General features: G+C 43.6%; 1 protein-coding gene and 1 long non-coding RNA gene across 2 annotated transcripts in view; both read right to left on the reverse strand.

The window, feature by feature from the left end:
- LOC135511129 (uncharacterized) overlaps nucleotides 1-824 on the reverse strand; it is a 36,708-nt gene extending 35,884 nt beyond the window's left edge. Inside the window, exon 1 of the long non-coding RNA XR_010451214.1 lies at nucleotides 617-824. This is a non-coding gene — a long non-coding RNA (uncharacterized LOC135511129). The remainder of the gene's footprint in view (nucleotides 1-616) is intronic.
- A 3,269-nt stretch (nucleotides 825-4,093) lies between these two features.
- Nucleotides 4,094-22,072, reverse strand: part of anapc1 (anaphase promoting complex subunit 1) — a 39,947-nt gene continuing 21,968 nt past the window's right edge. The window contains 15 exon segments of the mRNA XM_064930913.1: nucleotides 4,094-4,927; nucleotides 5,277-5,327; nucleotides 5,329-5,373; nucleotides 5,955-6,041; nucleotides 6,637-6,674; nucleotides 6,677-6,762; nucleotides 9,056-9,078; nucleotides 9,080-9,105; nucleotides 11,401-11,477; nucleotides 14,249-14,397; nucleotides 14,647-14,810; nucleotides 15,204-15,370; nucleotides 15,939-15,997; nucleotides 16,253-16,390; nucleotides 21,348-21,571. Of these exon segments, the coding sequence (XP_064786985.1) occupies nucleotides 4,094-4,927; nucleotides 5,277-5,327; nucleotides 5,329-5,373; nucleotides 5,955-6,041; nucleotides 6,637-6,674; nucleotides 6,677-6,762; nucleotides 9,056-9,078; nucleotides 9,080-9,105; nucleotides 11,401-11,477; nucleotides 14,249-14,397; nucleotides 14,647-14,810; nucleotides 15,204-15,370; nucleotides 15,939-15,997; nucleotides 16,253-16,390; nucleotides 21,348-21,571 (2,168 nt within the window).

Raw genomic sequence — 22,072 nt, forward strand, 5'->3', positions numbered from 1 at the left:
TCCGCAATGAAAGTATGTGACCCGGCACTGTCGTCTCACCACAAACCTTGGCCCCATATAAATGTAGTTAAAGAGCACGCATTATGTTCATATTTGGATGGAAGTATGAAATGTGCGTTACGTGCGCAATAAGGCAGTTCTCCAAATGGCGTTGTAAGATTTCCAACGGTTCAAAGACTACAAGATTTTGAAGTCTCACACTTAAGTTTTTTTTATACAAAAGGGAACAGGAAGCAAGCCTCCTATCTCACGCTGACACCGCATACTTCCCTTTATCTTTGTAAACCGTCCTTTACGCATGAGCGCTTCGTAGTCTCCATTTTTTTTTATGTATCAGCCAGCTTCAAACTTGCTTCACTTCCCGAAATGTCAATTTCAGAGGGAAGTTATCGTTAAAATGTATCCATAAATATATGTACATAATTAGTCGTTTTACACCCATTTAATTGCACCCTAATAGGCCCTTGTATGTACTTATATTTCCATTAAAGTATTACTGTATGGCTTCCTCAAACTCTAATATGTCAAATATTCGTTATATCTTTATTTTTTTTAAACGTCAAGTCACTAACTAAAACAAATCAAATAGGTTATTTTGTATATAATCACTACTTACCCATTATTATAAGTAGTGCAGGAGATTTCTCGTTTGCGCTAGCACAGGAACAAGTTGGTTGAATTATTAATTGTTGACCAAAAGTTATTTCGACGTTGGCAAAAGTCCTAAAACGGACCAAGCAGTGTCCCTAACGTATCTCAGTCCTGCCTCTTCATGTACAAGAACACTAGGCGTTTGCAGTTCTGCAGTCATTCATAGCTTTGGAGTTGAACTGTGACACTTTCTTTCGCAGTTGGTCACACCCACCTCACTCCACGAACGAACAACTTTTGACATTCAAATATCCAAATATTAATTGACAAAATTTCAATTACAAATATGTCTGTTGGTACACAGATGTAAGGTTATATACATATGTATGCACTAAGACAACTTTAATCAATACATATGTATTTAAAAACAGGAAATTGTTTCTCTTTCTGCATACATTGTTTTAATGAAACTTTCAAAACAACAAACACATTAAGGATGAAGAAGCATTTTTCATTTGTTTGTTTTGTCTTATTTCAATGTACATACTGGTCTTGTTTCAATGTTGATTTAGGACGTGGGAACCTCCAGGACCAGAGGGTGTGTACCAGTATGACATTCATAGAATGCTTTATTGCGGAAACAGCCCGCTCCCTGGAGCGCTTGCTCCCTCCCACAAGCTTATTAAAGGCATCGGCTTTGAAGGTCCTAACCCGATGAATACTTCTACACCCACTATACAGTTCCGGTTGACCATTGATCTGTAAAATATCATGAATGGATGTTTTGGAAAGTGAAGTTGTGGATTCTGTACACATTTCCTGGATGTCCATAGAAGAACAAACCAAATGGCAGTGTCATGCTTCCTACAGAAAAAAATTGAGTTATTTCTGCCACTTTGTGCCAGCTTGGGAACTTGTTGATACCTCCCCAGAGAACTTGCAGTTATTCACTTCACTTGGCTGGTGACAGCAGATACACCATGTTCCAAAACACTATTCAATTATATTGTATAGAAAACGACCAGAGAATTAGTTTGTTAGCCACATTAGAATTGCACCACTCCACCTTCCTAAGTTAATTTTGACAGTTCTCCCTCCTCGCAAAATCAAATACTTTCCTGTGTGTGCGTGTCTGTCTAATGTCGCTCAACCACATGACAGCATTCCAGTGAATGTGGTATGTTTGCAATCCATCTGCCACATCTGTGTGTACCTTTCATGTCAGTTGGTCCTAAAGATGCCACAAAAAAGCTGTTCACATAAATAGTTATTTTAGGGCCTGACAGTATACCATTGGGGACACAGATAAAGGCCTGTATAACCATTCATGGTCAAGTGGAGGACACAGAGCTATTTGGATATACAAGGCCAATAGAAGTCAACAGAGCTTGGTATGGGGTGAGGTGGGTGTGGTATCTGTTGCAGGATGTTTTCCAATTTGCTGTGGAATGTTCCCAGAGGTGTTAGATCACAGCTCAGGCCGATGCATTCCGTTGCGCCACAGCCCACGCAGTACCTCCCAACACATACCGCAGAAACAGAATTAATATGTGAGAGAGCAGAACATCTTTTCTGAGATAACGATAACTGAGATGGCAGCCTAGACTGCATGCTGTGCTGAAACGGCTCGTCATTTAAAAATACAAAATGGCAACACCACAACACCGAACGTTAACCAAAACAACATGTAGATGGAAGTGGGTACTAGTGATAATGTGCAATGCCGAAAGTTATTGGTCATCCACATCCACTATGTTAGCTAATAGTTACCTTTAAATTCTAGGTCACATACACAAGTCTCAAATCACTTTTTATTTACTGCATTATTTTATATGGAATACAGGTACAGTATAAACATTTGACATACAATCTGTATCAAGAAAGCTTTTGCAATGATATTTAATATAATATCAGGTCCATTTCTTGTGAGCTGCAACAAGCAGTGCAGGCAGAGGGACCCTTCTGGGTCAAGACCAAGGTAAAGTAAGAGACCATGGTTAGAGGTCAAAGGTCAGGTAATTTCAACAGGCCTGTTGTCCAGTCCTGAAGCTTGCAGTCCCCATGAGGAGAGGGCCCAGGCGCAGCAAGGCTTGTAAAGGGATGCACAGCTGACAACTTCAACAGGAGCTCAGGAAACAGTGTACTTCCTGTGGAAATGAAAGATGAGCAGAGGAATGACACGAGAGAGACCAGCAGAGTTAAGAGATGAATGCGACCAAGTCAGTCAAGTCACACACGTCAGATCCAACGAGGTTAGCTGCATTCATGGATGGACCTATGAGTATTCTTCATGTAACAGCATCACATAATCAGTTTGCTAACGATTGTTGCCAAGCCATTCATAACGTTCCATGTTTCCCATGTCATTACAGTTCACACCCAAAGACTGGTTCTGACACGTCCAGTCCCACTGATGGGAAATGTGTGTCACATTACAGGTACACACTGGTACAAACTGTACAGTCAGGCTAATATATTATTGTACAGTTGATTCAAAGGGATCTGTTAACAGTACATTCTCCAGTAGACGTGCCCCTCCCACTGGGTTGAGACCTCTCACCAGTGAGCCAACCGTCCAGGGTGCCATCGGCTGAGTTCTTCATGACAGGCAGATGAACAGCAGCTCCCTGCCCTGTGCCCCCTGCCTCAGTCTGTGTTGCAGGACCCTGCCCTGTGCCCCCTGCCTCAGTCTGTGTTGCAGGACCCTGCCCTTTGCCCCCTGCCTCAGTCTGTGTTGCAGGACCCTGCCCTGTGCCCCCTGCCTCAGTCTGTGTTGCAGGACCCTGCCCTGTGCCCCCTGCCTCAGTCTGTGTTGCAGGACCCTGCCCTGTGCCCCCTGCCTCAGTCTGTGTTGCAGGACCCTGCCCTTTGCCCCCTCCTTCAGTCTGTGTTGAGGGACCCTGCCCTTTGCCCCCTCCTTCAGTCTGTGTTGCAGGACCCTGCCCTGTGCCCCCTGCCTCAGTCTGTGTTGCAGGACCCTGCCCTGTGCCCCCTGCCTCAGTCTGTGTTGCAGGACCCTGCCCTTTGCCCCCTGCCTCAGTCTGTGTTGCAGGACCCTGCCCTGTGCCCCCTGCCTCAGTCTGTGTTGCAGGACCCTGCCCTGTGCCCCCTGCCTCAGTCTGTGTTGCAGGACCCTGCCCTTGCCCCCTGCCTCAGTCTGTGTTGCAGGACCCTGCCCTGTGCCCCCTGCCTCAGTCTGTGTTGCAGGACCCTGCCCTGTGCCCCCTGCCTCAGTCTGTGTTGCAGGACCCTGCCCTGTGCCCCTGCCTCAGTCTGTGTTGCAGGACCCTGCCCTGTGCCCCCTGCCTCAGTCTGTGTTGCAGGACCCTGCCCTTTGCCCCCTGCCTCAGTCTGTGTTGCAGGACCCTGCCCTGTGCCCCCTGCCTCAGTCTGTGTTGCAGGACCCTGCCCTGTGCCCCCTGCCTCAGTCTGTGTTGCAGGACCCTGCCCTTTACCCCCTGCCTCAGTCTGTGTTGCAGGACCCTGCCCTGTGCCCCCTGCCTCAGTCTGTGTTGCAGGACCCTGCCCTTGCCCCCTGCCTCAGTCTGTGTTGCAGGACCCTGCCCTGTGCCCCCTGCCTCAGTCTGTGTTGCAGGACCCTGCCCTGTGCCCCTGCCTCAGTCTGTGTTGCAGGACCCTGCCCTTTGCCCCCTCCTTCAGTCTGTGTTGAGGGACCCTGCCCTTTGCCCCCTCCTTCAGTCTGTGTTGCGGGACCCTGCCCTGTGCCCCCTGCCTCAGTCTGTGTTGCAGGACCCTGCCCTGTGCCCCCTGCCTCAGTCTGTGTTGCAGGACCCTGACCTGTGCCCCCTGCCTCAGTCTGTGTTGCAGGACCTAACCCTGTGCCCCCTGCCTCAGTCTGTGTTGCAGGACCCTGCCCTGTGCCCCCTGCCTCAGTCTGTGTTGCAGGACCCTGCCCTGTGCCCCCTGCCTCAGTCTGTGTTGCAGGACCCTGCCCTGTGCCCCCTGCCTCAGTCTGTGTTGCAGGACCCTGCCCTGTGCCCCCTGCCTCAGTCTGTGTTGCAGGACCCTGCCCTGTGCCCCCTGCCTCAGTCTGTGTTGCAGGACCCTGCCCTGTGCCCCCTGCCTCAGTCTGTGTTGCAGGACCCTGCCCTGTGCCCCCTGCCTCAGTCTGTGTTGCAGGACCCTGCCCTGTGCCCCCTGCCTCAGTCTGTGTTGCAGGACCCTGCCCTGTGCCCCCTGCCTCAGTCTGTGTTGCAGGACCCTGCCCTGTGCCCCCTGCCTCAGTCTGTGTTGCAGGACCCTGCCCTTTGCCCCCTGCCTCAGTCTGTGTTGCAGGGTCAGTACCACCTGTGGCAAAAAGCACAGTCAACACACACTAAGAGACGACATTGGAGACATAAAACCGAGAGCACATTGAAGTGACATCAGTTTGTATTGGGTAAAAGCCAATCTATGAAAATACAGCTGAATTCTATGAGTGGGAGCATGTATATCAGGGCTCTCCAACCTTGTTCCTGGAGCGATAACGTCCTGTAGGTTCACGCCAACCCTAATCTAGCACACCTGATTCTAAAAATTAACTGGTTGATAAGCTGAAATCAGGTTAGTTAAAACTTGAGTTGGAGCAAAAACCAGGAGGATATCTCTCCAGGAACAGAGTTGTTCCTGAGGAACATGCACAGACCACTGTTACTATTGTATGAGGTGACTTCTATGTTTCTTACCTGATCAATAGCAATGTAGGTGGGCAGCATCTCAGGGTTCTCCTGAGTGACGACACTCAGATCGAATGGCAGAGATTAAGGCCAAAGTGTTGTGTTTCTGGACAAATACAACAAAATAGAAGCTCCATTCAGTGCAACAACAGTAAATAGAAGCTCCATTCAGTGCAACAACAGTAAATAGAAGCTCCATTCAGTGCAACAACAGTAAATAGAAGTTCCATTCAGTGCAACAACAGTAAATAGAAGCTCCATTCAGTGCAACAACAGTAAATAGAAGCTCCATTCAGTGCAACAACAGTAAATAGAAGCTCCATTCAGTGCAACAGTAAATTACAGCTCCATCCAGTGAGTGCTTATCAATTGAACAATCAGAATCAGAAACTGTGGAATTATAAAATAGGACAGTGAGGGGTGTTTCAATAATTGCAATCAAATCATGAGCTAAAGGTTAGAACCAATCTCCTTCAATTTCACAGTGTATTCAAAAATAAATATTCCACATGTCCAATTACATATAGTGATATCTACCTGGTGGAAATGGGATTCAAGTGATTAACAAACGGATTCACAAGGGGAGCGACATAGGCAGTATTTATGTCTAATTTAAACCCTCAATGTTGGCTCTGTTGCAACGTTAAGTTGCAGCTGCATCACATAGCATCCACTCTGCTAATCAACGTGTCTCATGCTATCCAAGGCTTTACAGAAGTATTCAGCGAAGGAGACCAAGGCAGCGTCGGAGGGGAAGGTCGAGATGGCCTCTGGCTGTGGGAGAAAAAATAACTGCTACAACAACAAGGTCTGCTGATCGTGCCTGACGGAGGCACTTGACGGTTTCCAATGAGTTATTGGATCTAGTGGGACAGGGGACATGTTGACTAAAAGCCTATTGGACCGTAGGCTGGTAGGCTCACAGGGAAATATTCTGTCACACATAGTGTCAAGACATATTGGTTGTTTTGCCGCCCCACAGTGATGTCACGTGCACTACTCTGTGCTATACTGGGATTATATCAGTATCAATATCTAAATGTCTCATTCATGCTTCTTTCTGACTAGCCAACACGGATGTTCGAGACTCATTGTGCGAGCTATGTGTTGATAGTTCATTAATTTCATTTTCAGTGGTTCAAGTTTTGCAACCTTAACATACTAATGAAATAAATGTGCACTGGTATATGAAACATGCCATGTTGACAAAGTTATGATTGTACTCTAAGTATCATTGAATCTCCTATGTAGCCAATATCCAATATGTAGTACTGAAGTAGTACTGATGAAGTACATGATGACATGTAACTAGTTGAAAGGTGTCCAGTCAGTCCAGTTTTGTGTAAACAGAGGACCAGGATGTTTGTACCTTGAATGTGCGGACTTGTGAGTTCCTGTTGACGACGACGGGGATAATAGATTCTTCCAGTCCAGAAGGTCGACCTTATAGGGCCCTAGCTTCAGATACAGAACCCCATCTCTGGACAGAATTGACCTACAACACACATATAGAAGAAATGAGTCAATTTTAGATCACATGTTAGGATGGAAAAAAATAATAGTGATATTGGAAAAATCTATAGTTACATATCACTATTATTTTGAACAACATAGTGAAACTTTGACTTGTAATTTAAAACTAATATTTTTTAATTTATATAATATTTTTGCTAGATAGCGTTAGCTAGCGCTAATTGGCTGTACCTACCCAAAAATTCAGGTGTTTTTCATCCTATAGCTTGTTTTCCATCTTTTTAAATAGCAAGCCAACATGGTTTCAGCACTTTGATTTTTACCTGACTGGCCAAAACCTGTTTTCTCATGCTCTCTTGTCCCTCTGCAGAATACATACAGTGCCTTGCGAAAGTATTCGGCCCCCTTGAACTTTGCGACCTTTTGCCACATTTCAGGCTTCAAACATAAAGATATAAAACTGTATTTTTTTGTGAAGAATCAACAACAAGTGGGACACAATCATGAAGTGGAACGACATTTATTGGATATTTCAAACTTTTTTAACAAATCAAAAACTGAAAAATTGGGCGTGCAAAATTATTCAGCCCCTTTAATTTCAGTGCAGCAAACTCTCTCCAGAAGTTCAGTGAGGATCTCTGAATGATCCAATGTTGACCTAAATGACTAATGATGATAAATACAATCCACCTGTGTGTAATCAAGTCTCCGTATAAATGCACCTGCACTGTGATAGTCTCAGAGGTCTGTTAAAAGCGCAGAGAGCATCATGAAGAACAAGGAACACACCAGGCAGGTCCGAGATACTGTTGTGAAGAAGTTTAAAGCCGGATTTGGATACAAAAAGATTTCCCAAGCTTTAAACATCCCAAGGAGCACTGTGCAAGCGATAATATTGAAATGGAAGGAGTATCAGACCACTGCAAATCTACCAAGACCTGGCCGTCCCTCTAAACTTTCAGCTCATACAAGGAGAAGACTGATCAGAGATGCAGCCAAGAGGCCCATGATCACTCTGGATGAACTACAGAGATCTACAGCTGAGGTGGGAGACTCTGTCCATAGGACAACAATCAGTCGTATATTGCACAAATCTGGCCTTTATGGAAGAGTGGCAAGAAGAAAGCCATTTCTTAAAGATATCCATAAAAACTGTTGTTTAAAGTTTGCCACAAGCCACCTGGGAGACACACCAAACATGTGGAAGAAGGTGCTCTGGTCAGATGAAACCAAAATTGAACTTTTTGGCAACAATGCAAAACGTTATGTTTGGCGTAAAAGCAACACAGCTCATCACCCTGAACACACCATACCCACTGTCAAACATGGTGGTGGCAGCATCATGGTTTGGGCCTGATTTTCTTCAGCAGGGACAGGGAAGATGGTTAAAATTGATGGGAAGATGGATGGAGCCAAATACAGGACCATTCTGGAAGAAAACCTGATGGCGTCTGCAAAAGACCTGAGACTGGGACGGAGATTTGTCTTCCAACAAGACAATGATCCAAAACATAAAGCAAAATCTACAATGGAATGGTTCAAAAATAAACATATCCAGGTGTTAGAATGGCCAAGTCAAAGTCCAGACCTGAATCCAATCGAGAATCTGTGGAAAGAACTGAAAACTGCTGTTCACAAATGCTCTCCATCCAACCTCACTGAGCTCGAGCTGTTTTGCAAGGAGGAATGGGAAAAAAATTCAGTCTCTCGATGTGCAAAACTGATAGAGACATACCCCAAGCGACTTACAGCTGTAATCGCAGCAAAAGGTGGCGCTACAAAGTATTAACTTAAGGGGGCTGAATAATTTTGCACGCCCAATTTTTCAGTTTTTGATTTGTTAAAAAAGTTTGAAATATCCAATAAATGTCGTTCCACTTCATGATTGTGTCCCACTTGTTGTTGATTCGTCACAAAAAAATACAGTTTTATATCTTTATGTTTGAAGCCTGAAATGTGGCAAAAGGTCGCAAAGTTCAAGGGGGCCGAATACTTTTGCAAGGCACTGTATGTATATGGTGAGCAGATTGTTTTGAAACATCAAATCTCAATAACGTTGCAGTATTGAATCGCAATATGTATAGAATCGTGAGAATCGCAGTACATATTGTATCGGCACTTAAGTATTGTAGTTGATATCATATAATTCCCAGCCCCACAAAACAATATGTGCTGCCATTAACAACCATTATTGCAGAACATCACAAACTCACACCAGAGTATGGCCCTGATAAGTTATCACTCACTGAGATTTCATGATATGAATCTGAACATTGGGACAGAAATGTTCACAAACATACAAGTGGTGGACTTACTCAAGATGTGGAGTTCCTTTACTTCAGGTCTATGGACAGCTTCCAGTATCAATGGTGCTTTTACTTGAATCTGTAACCACATTAAAACAAGTAGGTCAGCCATTCATCTTTGAACATTTAGTTTGAAAACAATGTGAAAAAGATCCTATGATTTTCTTGAAATAGCGGAGTTCGATCATCCTAACTGACCTTTCGCTGTACTGTATTGTAAAGAGGAAGGGAGAAAAACATATCAATTGCATACATGGACACATTGCATTACTCACTTTCTAACAGAAATCTCAATTTTAACATGGACCATCCTGCTTAGCAGAATGACTTTGCAGCATGATTACATTCATTTGACCTTATTGAGGAGCAGCTCAGGCAACATGGTGGAGGGCATCAGTTCAGCTGTAATCTCCTCATAACAGAGTCCCCTATGCTCTGAAGACATTGAAGAAATGAACACACAAACACAGCCATTACACACTAAATATACAAAAGTATGTGGACACCCCTATTTCAGCCACACCCGTCGAGCACACAGCCATGCAAAGTCCATAGGCAAACAATGGCAGTTGAATGGCCTTACTAAAGAGCTCAGTGACTTTAAACATGCTACCTTTTCAACATGCCAGTTCGTCAAACTTCTGCCCTGGGGCCTCCCGAGTGGCTCAGTGGCCTAAGGCACTGCATCGCAGTGCTAGAGGCATCACTACAGATCCGGGTTCGATCCCTGACTGTGTCACAGCCGGCCGTGTCCGGGAGACCCATGAGGCGGCGCAGTTAGGAGAGGGTTTGGCCAGCCGGGATGTCCTTGTCCCATCGCGCCTTAGCGACTCCTGTGGCAGGCCGGGCACATGCACGCTGACACCAGTTGGAAGGTGTTTCCTCCGACATATTGGTGCGGCTGGCTTCCGGTTTGGGCGAGTTTGTCGTGTTTCAGAGTCATGTTTCAGAGGAAGCATGACTCTCAAATCAAATCAAATTTATTTATATAGCCCTTCGTACATCAGCTTTGCCTCTCCCGAGTCCGTACGGGAGTTGCAACGATGGGACAAGACTGACTCCCAATTGGATATCACAGAATTGGGGTAAATAAATACATTTTAAAAATGCTGCCCTGGTCAACTGTAAGTGCTGTTACTGTGAAGTGGAAACGTCTACAAGCAACAACAGCTCAGCAGCGAGGTGGTAGGCCACACAAGCTCACAGAACGGGACCGGCAAGTGCTGAAGCGCGTAGCACATAAAATCGTTTGTCCTTGGTTGCAACCCTCACTACAGACTTCTAAACTGCCTCAGCACAATAACTGTTCGTCGGGAGCTTCATGAAATGGGTTTCCAGGGCTAAGCAGCCGCACACAAGCCTAAGATCACCATGCCCAATGCCGAATGTCGGCTGGAGTGGTGTAAAGCTCCCAGCCATTGGACTATGGAGCAGTAGAAACTGCAGCATATCACCCTGCATCCCATATCACCCTGCATTAGCTTCTGTGGCTAAGCAGGGTTGGTCCTGTTTGGTCCTTGGACAGGAGACCAGATGCTGCTGGAAGTGGTGTTGGAGGACCAGTAGGAGGCACCCTTTCCTCTGGTCTAAAAAAAATTGCCCAATGCCCCAGGGCAGTGATTGGGGACATTGCCCTGTGTAGGGTGCCGTCTTTCGGATGGGACGTTAAACGGGTGTCCTGACTCTCTGTGGTCACTAAAGATCCCATGGCACTTATTGTAAGAGTAGGGGTGTTAACCCTGGTGTCCTGGATAAATTCCCAACCTGGCCCTCATACCATCATGGCCACCTAATCATCCCCAGCTGCCACCAGGAGACCTAGGTTACGTAGGGACTGTTATCTGGAGAACGGAGGTCACACACACTTTACCTCAGGGACACCCAAGTAAGGTCCCGGAGGGCCAAAGCGTCGCTGATTTTCACCTTTTCCTAATCAACTGAGTCAGAACCGGCACGGACTGACCAGACAAGTGAACATTGGCTAATCAATTACAATCAATTGATAAATTAACTACCAGGTAGAAAATAAAATCAGCAATACTTCAGCCTGTGAGGGCCAGAGTTGAATAGCCCTGGTCTATATGCTGTTCTCTCACTATTCTTAACCACTCATCCCAGACAATTACCACCCCACTCATTATGGTCATTGACTTTTACAACTGTCAGTAGAAACTCTGATGGACTTCTCTCCTCATGTTACACCACCTACCTCTTGCTATTCTTAGAATCCGCACCCAAGTCATTATGGTGATTGAAAGTCGGATACTTTAGTTTAGAGCTCTGTCTGTCATGCTATTTTAGAGCTCTGGCAAGCTGTACCAAATGTTGGTATTTCCAGTGATTGTACGCCTTACCGGTTAACTGTGCTGTGGGCAGGAAACTGGTGGTAGAGCGCACATGGCAAGGTAGCGATGGCCGAGTTGGAGTGCACCTGGAAGAGGACAAGCACAGGATAACAGAGTGCTATGTCAGACTCAGACATAGCAATAAATCAAAGTCACAGTGTTGATGTTAGCACATATCATAATAGAGTTTTTTGTGAATAGGTCCCATGAATAAATGAGGAATTTGGCCTGTGCAAAACAGCTTTGAATTGTTATCTACCTGACGTCCTTTGTGCTCATAAAAGCTCTACTTAAAAGATAAAGGCTTCGGTTAAGTGTGTGCTTAGGCTGGTTCAAACCATTGTGTCGGCTTGGAGAGAGAAATCACTTGTTTAGATTAGTGTGGGTGAGGGGTTGCCTCCCCGCCTCTTAAAACACCAGCTGAAGAGATTAGTTCTCAACCCACGAGCTGACACTCATCCAGTCTACATGGCAACGGATAAAGCGAACTGGCTGGGTGGGATGTTCTGGTTTTTACTATGTGTATTACAGGCAGAGGTGAAAACAACAGCACTATTTACTACATGAGTCAGCTTGATAACAAGACCCACAAACATAGAGAGCAAAAGTCAACTGAACACTGATCTCATCTTGAACTGTAGAGTAACATAATGACTGAGAACAGCTGTTTATTTAGCGCCACTCAAATTCATTTTCCTAAACAATATTACTATGTTTCAATCACACCATTCCCTAGACTAAGCTCACTGATGAACTCTGTAGCTACACAAAATGAGAAGAGAAGTGTTTCACTTCAGGTTTCATGATGAGCCAGACTGACAGGGCCGTATGGTGATTGGTTACTACGCAAAATGAAAGCACTCTCCACAGACCACATCGAGAGAGAGTGCAAAAGGGCAAGAGAGAGATTGAAATAAAGACGCCATGTGTCTGCTCCCCTCTACAATCTTTCCTGATGCAGGTGTGTGTTGATGGCAGGAATAGGTTGAGAATACTACAATAAGGCCATTCAAATTGCGACCTTGAAGTTATGTGGGCCTGAAATTGTCCACCCTAAAATAAGGCATGTCTAAAATCAAAGGGTTTGTACAGTAAATGTTGAGGACGAGACAGATTTAGCATCAGTAATGAGTATTGTTACGTACAAAAAGACACCTTAGTCACCGCTTGCGTAACCCTGGGATATTTGAACTGCATTTGTTATGACGAACACTCACATAACAGGACTACTCTCCCACATCTCATTATACAGTGGCAAGAAAATTATTGTATTTTTCTTGTCTATATTGAACCCATAATTTAAACATCCGTATGTGTATGTGGACCCCGAGGCTAATGACTTCTCCAAAAGCTAATTGGAGACAGGAGTCAGCTAACCTGGAGTCCAATCAATGAGAAGAGATTGGAGATGTTGGTTAGAGCTGCCTAGTCCTATAAAAAAACAGAATTTGAGTTTGCTATTCACAAGAAGCTTTGCCTGATGTGAACAGTGCCTCGAACAAAAGAGATCTCAGAAGACCTAAGATTAAGAATTGTTGACTTGCATAAAGCTGGAAAGGGTTACAAAGGTATCTCTAAAAGCCTTGATGTTCATAAGTCCACGGTAAGACAAATGTCTATAAATGGAGAAAGTTCAGCACTGTTGCTACTCTCCCTAGGAGTGGCCGTCCTGCAAAGAAGACTGTAAGAGCACCATGCAGAATGCTTAATAAGGTTAAGAAGAATCCTAGAATGTCAGCTAAAGACTTACAGAAATCTCTGGAACATGATAACATCTCTGTTGATGAGTCTACGATACGTAAAACACTAAACAATAATGGTGTTCATGGGAGGACATCACAGAAGAAGCCACTGCTGTCCAAAAAAAACATTACTGCAAGTCTGAAGTTTGCAAAACTGCACCTGGATGTTACACAGCGTTTCTGGCAAAATATTCTGTGGACAGATGAAACTACAGTTGAGTTGTTTGGAAGGAACACACAACACTGTGTGGAGAGAAATAAAAGGCACAGCACACCAACATCAAAATCTCATCCCAACTGTAAAGTATTTTGGAGGGAGTTTCATGGTTTGGGGCTGCTTTGCTGCCTCAGGGCCTGGACAGCTTGCCATCATCGACAGAAAAATGAATTCCCAAGTTTATCAAGACATTTTGCAGGAGAATGTAAGGCTATCTGTCTGCCAATTGAAGCTCAACAGAAGTTGGGTGATGCAACAGGACAACGACCCAAAACACAGACAGCAGAATGGCTTCAACAGAAGAAAATACACCTCCTGGAGAGGCCCAGTCAGAGTTCTGACCTCAACTAGATGTAAAATGCTGTGACCTCGAGAGCGGTTCACACCAAACATCCTAAGAACATTGCTGAACTGAAACAGTTTTATAAAGATGAATGGTCCAAAATTCCTCCTGACCATTGTGCAGTTCTGATCCGCAACTACAGAAAATGTTTGATTGAGTTTATTGCTGCCAAAGGAGGGTCAACCAGTTATTAAATCCAAGGGTTCACATTTTTTCCAACACTGTGAATGTTTGCATGGTGTTTTCAGTAAAGACAAGAAAACTTATAATTGTTTGTGTGTTATTAGTTTAAGCAGACTGTGTTTGTTGTGACTTCGATGAAGATCACATCAAATTTGATGACCAATTTATGCAGAAAACCAGGTAATTCCAAAGGGTTCGCCTACGTTTTCTTGCCACTGTAATGTTGTTCCATTATCTAGGTCTGTAGCAAAACATACAATCTACATCAATACAGATGACATTGTGAAAGGTACAACACCTAGGCAAAAGACAGTACAAGCAATATCTGTGTAGGCTATAACCATTGGAGAGGCTGGTTGAAACATGTCTCACCTTCCTCCTCCCAGGGCCATGTGGTGGGTCATTGTTCTGGTCCTCTTCTGAAGGTGCTGGAGCTCTGCCGCGTCATCCAGGTCACCAGAGCCAGCCATCACCATTGACAACAACATGCTCAGACACATCTGTAAGTTATAGTGGCCTGTCTGGCAGAAGAGAGAGCAAATTGGTTGTGGTGAGTTTGATGCAAACTTTAAACTTGACTTTATTCTATTGCCTTATATGGACATTATGGTTACATTGGACAGAAGCATGAGAATAGTGCAACTTACAGCCGTTGCTGATGTCAAACACTGCATGAAGTTCCTTGCAAAACTTTACTTTGAAAGAAACAGAAGGGTTACAGACAAACTAGCCAATTAACTCCAACTTATTTTGAAATATTCGCTTCTTACCAAGCAGTCGAATGCGTCAGAGTTGGCCGAGCCAGCGAAGTGGAATCCCACAGTCATACAGGTTCCAGCAATTATGTGGTCATGGGCTTGCCTGAGGACAGGAGTCATCCCACACATCCTCATGTTACTAAACACACCATCTCTGTCTCTTATATCCAGCCATGCTGAGAAAGCTAAGAAAACTTGTAGTCAGTTTGTAGTCACGCTATGGTTTTCATGTTCAAAGCCTCCGAAACCACTGGAATCCCAATGTTCTCTTGGATTATGTGGATGCAAAACAAAGAAAATATATTATGTTAGCGTTGTAAAAAAAACTGTGGGATACTAACTCATTTAATACTGTTGATGTGTAAATTGGTCAAGCTGCAGGAAATGTCTGAGGCTTGTTGCCAGTCACATCCTCTTGGCACTGAAGCCTCATTTGAGGACCAAAACGTGTTTCCTTATTAGCATTGATGTCATTCATTATGACCAACTAACAACGTTAAGAGCCTTGGAACCAACCTCTAATGTCTATGGACATCTACACTGTTGGCCCTAAGAACCCGATGCCGAACTCATAATATTATTACCACAGGTCCTGAGTAGAGGTTTGTGCTGCCAGTGACTTGTGTCTAATGAGCCAAGGTGTTTGTGTGCATATTGAGGGGAGTTACCGGAGGCACATTGCTGCTTTCGAGTTGGGCAGAATCTCATCCCACATGCTGATACACCTAGCCAGTGTCTGAGGAGGGAGAGGAGACAGTGCCAAGCTTCTATATCCACAAAGTCAGCTTCTATATCCACAAAGTCAGATTCCACAACCACAAAGTCAGATTCCACAACCACAAAGTCAAAATTGGCAACAAAAATGTGCTTTCAGGTCTTAAGTTAAGGTTAGGCATAAGGTGAGCAGTGTGGTTAAGATCAGGTTTAAAATCAAATTTTAAGAAGAGAAATTGTAGAAATGGGCAGGGTTTATGATTGTGGGTTTAGAAGCTCGTGACGACCTAAAATGTGTTAGTGTACAGGATCAGCCATTTTACTGAACAAAAATATTAACGTAACATGTAAAGCGTTGGTCCCATGTTTCATGAGCTGAAATAAAATATCCCAGAAATGTTGCAAATCAAATAGGGCCTGCAACCCCCAAGGAAAATGTGGCGCCCCCCACCTAGGTTGGGAACCACTGACGGAGAGCTCCGGGGGTTTGGCTCAGTGAAAAAGACAGGTCTGTACTAACCCAGAGTACACTGAGATAAGGCAGGTCTGTACTGGCCCAGAGTACAGAGATAAGGCAGGTCTGTACTGACCCAGAGTGCAGTCCAGGAGGAACATGGTGTCTGGAGCTTTCAGCCAACCTGCGATAGACCTATGGGAGGGTGAGAAAGAGGTGTTAATGGAAGCCTGAGCCTATTGTCCAATACGGGAACAGAACCAGGAAAAACCTAAAATGATTCAAAATGACTTTTTCCCCCAGTTATAAGCTATGTGCTGGGGTCAAGATGTTCTGTGAGGCACCATGCAAGATTAGATGGGAGATTGAAGAGTCAAATCTAGTAGAACACGGCATTACTTTTCGTTGAAGGGTATCTAAAGATGAGATGGTGGTGGAATCAATTATCACCTGTTGTTGGTCTTCAGGTAGATCATAGCCAGGGTCGCTCTTGGACAGGTGACGTCCACGTTGATGACCAGAAACCCCCACACTTGGGACATTCTTAAGTCTCTGGTCATAGTATTCTGTTAGACCATGGTTTTGTGCCTTCAGGAAAAATGTTAATATGTTAGATGGGGATCAACTGACAGAAAGTAGGCCTACAAGGAAGGAAAGTTGTCTTGCTGGTTGCTTCTTGTACTTCTCCATGATCTGGTAGCTGGAGGACTTGTGTTTTTCTCTGTTGATACTGGTGTGAATGCCTCGATGCCCTACCACCATGTAGAGCTACTCAGGTACATTCAGGTCAGTCATACCTTCAGTTGAAGTCAGAAGTTTACAAACACTTATGTTGGAGTCATTAAAACTCTTTTTTTCAACCACACCACACATTTCTTGTTAACAAACTATACTTTTGGCAAGTCGGTTAGGACATCTACTTTGTGCATGACAAGTAATTTTTCCAACAATTGTTTACAGACAAATTATTTCACTTATAATTCACTGTATCTCAATTCCAGTGGGTCAGAAGTTTACATACACTAAGTTTACTGTGCCTTTAAACAGCTTGGAAAATTCCAGAAAATTATGTCATGGCTTTAGAAGCTTCTGATAGGCTAATTGACATAATTTTAGCCAATTGGTGGTGTACCTGTGGATTTATTTCAAGGCCTACCTTCAAACTTAGTGCCTCTTTGCTTGACATCATGGGAAAAATCAAAAGAAATTGTAGACCTCCACAAGTCTGGCTCATCCTTGGGAGCAATTTCCAAAACGCCTGAAGGTACCAAGTTCATCTGCACAAACAATAGTACACAAGTATAAACACCATGGGACCACGCAGTCGTAAAACCGCTCAGGAACGAGACGCGTTCTGTCTCCTAGAGATGAACGTACATTGGTGCGAAAAGTGCTAATCAATCCTATAACAACAGCAAAGTACCTTGTGAAGATGCTGGAGGAAACAGGTACAAGAGTATCTATATCCACAGTAAAACGAGTCCTATATCAACCTAACCTGAAAGGCCGTTCCGCAAGGAAGATGAGACGGTTCCAAAACCGCCATAAAAAAGCCGGACTACGGTTTGCAACTGCACATGGGGACAAAGATCGTACTTTTTGGAGAAATGTCCTCTGGTCTGATAAAACAAAAATAGAACTGTTTGGCCATAATGACCATCGTTATGTTTGGAGGAAAAAGGAGGAGGCTTGCAAGCCGAAGAACACCATCCCAACCGTGAAGCACAGGGGTGGCAGCATCATGTTGTGGGGGTGCTTTGCTGCAGGAGGGACTGGCGCACTACACAAAATAGATGGCATCATGAGGATGGAAAATTATGTGGATATATTGAAGCAACATCTCACAACATCAGTCAGGAAGTTAAAGCTTGGTCGCAAATGGGTCTTCCAAATGGACAATGACCCCAACCATACTTCCGAAGTTGTGGCAAAATGGCTTAAGGACAACAAAGTCGAGGTATTGGAGTGGCCATCATAAAGCCCAGACTTCAATCCTGTAGAAAATCTGTGGGCAGAACTGAAAAAGTGTGTGCGAGCATGGAGGCCTACAAACCTGACTCAGTTACACTAGCTCTGTCAGGAGGAATAGGTCAACATTCACCCAACTTACTGTGGGAAGCTTGTGGAAGGCTACCTGAAACATTTGACATAAGTTTAACAATTTAAAGGCAATGCTGCCAAATACTAATTGAGTGTATGTAAACTTCTGACCCACTGGGAATGTGATGAAAGAAAAAAAAGCAGAAATAAATCATTTGCTTTAATATTATTGTCATTTCACATTCTTAAAACAAAGTGGTGATCCTTTTTTACTAGGATTAAATGTCAGGAATTGTGAAAATCTGAATTTAAATGTATTTGGCTGAGGTGTAAACTTCCGACTTCAACTGTATTAGGTTACTGCTATGCATAAAGCATACAAGATGGTCTTTAAGAGTCCTGAGGGAAGGCTAGTGATACATTGTGTACGCACACTATTTATTTATCAGCCTTTTGTAGTGCTTTCCATGTTTCTTTTTATCGACACTCTACATAAACAGCAGTACAGTTGATAACTTCCTGCAAAACAGTACATCATAACATTATTACACCACTACATATTTACAACACAAAATGTTTAAAACCACTATACAACAATATCAATGTACACTACCGGTCAAAAGTTTTAGAACACCTACTCATTCAAGTGTTTTTCTTTATTTTTTACTATTTTCTACATTGTAGAATAAACTTTGAAATAACACATACGGATTCACGTAGTAACCATCTCAATTCGGTTGAGGTCGGGTGATTGTGGAGGCCAGGTCCTCTGATGCAGCACTCCATCACTCTCCTTCTTGGTCAAATAGCCCTTACAGAGCCTGGAGGTGTGTTGGGTCATTGTCCCGTTAAAAAACAAATGATAGTGGGACTAAGTGCAAACCAGATGGGATGGCATATTGCTGCAGAATGCTGTGGTAGCGATGCTGGTTAAGTGTGCCTTGAATTGTAAATAAATCAAAGACAGTGTCACCAGAAAAGCACCCCACACCATCACACCTCCTCCTCTATGCTTTACAGGGGAAATACACATATGGAGATCATCCATTCACACACGGCGGTTGGAACCAAAAATCTCCAATTTGGACTCCAGACCAAAGGACATATTTCCACCGGTCTAATGTCCATTGCTCGTGTTTCTTGGCCCAAGCAAGTCTCTTCTTATTATTTGTGTCCTTTAGTAGTGGTTTCTTTGCAGCAATTCAACCATGAAGGCCGGATTCACGCAGTCTCCTCTGAACAGTTGATGTTGAAATGTGTCTGTTACTTGAACTCTGTGAAGCATTTATTTGGGCTGCAATTTCTGAGGCTTGTAACTCTAATGAACTTATCCTCTGCAGCAGAGGTAAATCTGGGTCTTCCATTCCTGTGGCGGTCCTCATGAGAGCCAGTTTCATCATAGCGCTTGATGGTTTTTGCAACTGCACTTGAAGAAACTTTCAAAGTTCATGACATTTTCCAGATTGACTGACCTTCATGTCTTAAAGTAATGATGGACTGTTGTTACTCTGTTTATTTGAGCTGTTCTTGCCATAGTATGGACTTGGTCAGCTCGGGGGTTTGAACTTGCAACCTTCCGGTTACAAGTCCAATGCTCTAACCACTAGGCTACTAGCAAATAGTAAAGAAAAACCCTTGAATGAGTAGGTGTTCTAAAACCGGTAGTGTATGCATGTGTCTGTACCTTTGTGTGTGTCTCTTTACAGTCCCTGTTGTTGCATAATGTGTATTTTTACCTTCTTTTTAAATCTGATTCTACTGCTTGCGTCAGTTACTTGATGTGGAATAGAGTTCCATGTAGTCATGGCTCTATGTAGTACTGTGCACTGCCTAATAGTCCATTCTGGACTTGGGGACTGTGACGAGACCTCTGGTGGCATGTGGGTTATGCATGGGTGTCCGAGTTGTGGGTTATGCATGGGTGTGCAAGTATTTTAAAAACAGACAGCTCAGTACATTCAGCTTGTCAACACCTCTTACAAAAACAAGTTGTGATGAAGTCAATCTCTCCTCCACTTTCAGCAATGAGAGAATTAGATGCATGTCATCAGTGTTAGCTCTCCGTGTACTTGTAAGGGCCAGCTGTGCTGCCCTGTTCTGAGCCAACTGAAATGTTCTTAAGTCCCTCTTTGTGGCACCTGACCACACTATTGGACAGTAGTGTCAGTGAGACAAAACAAGGGCCTGTAGGACCTGCCTTGTTGATAATGCTGTTAAGAAGGCAGAGTAACGCTTTATTATGGACAGACTTCTCTCCATCTTAGCTACTGTTGTATCAATATGTTTTGATCATGACAGTTTACAATCCAGAGTTACTCCAAGCAGTTTAGTCACCTCAACTTGCTCAATTTACACATTATTCATTATGAGATGTAGTTGAGGTTTAGGGTTTAGTGAATGATTTGTCCCAAATAGAATGCTTTTAGTTTGGAAAATATTTAGGACAAACCTATTCTTTGCTACCCATTCCAAAACTAACTGCAGCTCTTTGTTAAGTGTTGCAGTCATTTCAGTTGCTGTAGTAGTTGACGTGTAAATTGTTGAGTCATCTGCATACATAGACACACTGGCTTTACTCAAAGCATGTTGTTATTAAAGATCTAAAGCTTTAAGGGGCCTAAATAGCTACCTTGGGGAATTCCTGATTCTACCTGGATTATGTTGGAGAGGCTTCCATTAACTAATTTGGGACCGTGGGGCAGTATTGAGTAGCTTGGATAAAAAGGTGCCCTGAGTAAACTGCCTGTTACGCATGCCCAAAAGCTAGAAAATGCATATAATTAGTAGATTTGGGTAGAAAACACTCAGATGTTTCTAAAACTGTTTGAATGATGTCTGTGAGTATAATAGAACTCATATGGCAACATCAGCGGGTTTTGTGATAAATGAGCCATCTGATTCAATGAATGCTCCATCAGTTAGCCTTTTTTCCCCAAAACTGTTATTTAAGGAGCTACAAAGAATTTTACTATCACTCTTTATACAATTTCTTTCTGTTTCATAGTATAGTTTATTTGTATTTTATTTAGTCACATGATTTCTTAATTTGCAGTACGTTTGCCAATCGGTTGTGCTGACAGAGCACCTGCAGGAAGATGCAACATCATCTATTCACTTCAATGATATTTATTGCCGCAGCGTTTAAGAGAAAACACCACATGCTTTACTTCAATTATATTTATTTCTATTTTTTTCTTGAGAAAATGCAGCTTTGAGGATTAAGCTTGCTCCAAAACGTTTGTTAACTTATGTCATGGTAAAGTCAATCATTTTATAAAGTCATAAAGGGTACACTTCTAAATGTGACAAACGCTATAGGCTATCTACACCCAAAAAGAATGTGCTTTATAAGGGCTGACATAACACATGCTAATTAAGATGCTGATGGTGATATGACATGAGATTCAAAACAGTTTGTGTATTTTATAGTATGTCATCCTCCCTGCAAACTAAATATCCCTATGCGACAACAATGTACGTCATTCGAGACGTAGGTCTTACTAACCGATCTCAGCGAGCACACCTCTGCGTTGTGGCGGTGGCCCATGTCCTGGAAGACCAGGCCGATGCCCAACACCTGCACGTTGTGCGGTACGTCCAGCTCAGTGGAGGTGGGTGGGAGCAGTGCGGGGATGTGGATGCTCTGCAGGTGGGTGATTGACACGTCCATGTTTCTCAGCTTGGCTGCAGACACACCCAGTAGCAGCCCGATGCTAGTCATGTCATGGCAGCCATTTTAATTAGTCCTCCATGGACTTCCTACTCAGCGTGGTTCACTTGTTTAATAACAGAGAGATTATGACTTGAATGAGTGACTGTAGGGCTGAATTGGGATTGGGTATAAAACAACAAGGTTATAACAGATCACAGCTCTTTGCTCAACATATGCTGAGTGAGGAATTTCTTTTCAACCTGTTCCTCTTTTTGGAGAAACCAAACTACACTGTATGAAAGCAGTTGTTTTCTCCATCATCACACAAATGACAAAGGAAACTAATGAGAATATTTGAAAGTACTAATTTTGCATAAATCACTTGACCCCTTTCATACTTAAATCATTCAACATCAATTGTCACCTATCAAAGGCTGCTGTATTAGACCATAACAGTAACAGCAGCAGACATTTAAAATGTCACATGTTGCTGTGGTCAAATATAGGCTTATCTTTCCTAGCAGAGGTGAAATGCTAGCAAGAATGAGAATAGTAGTAAAACTGTAACTATATATTCT

The sequence above is a fragment of the Oncorhynchus masou genome, chromosome 23 (assembly GCF_036934945.1).
Source record: "Oncorhynchus masou masou isolate Uvic2021 chromosome 23, UVic_Omas_1.1, whole genome shotgun sequence".
NCBI lineage: Eukaryota > Metazoa > Chordata > Actinopteri > Salmoniformes > Salmonidae > Oncorhynchus > Oncorhynchus masou.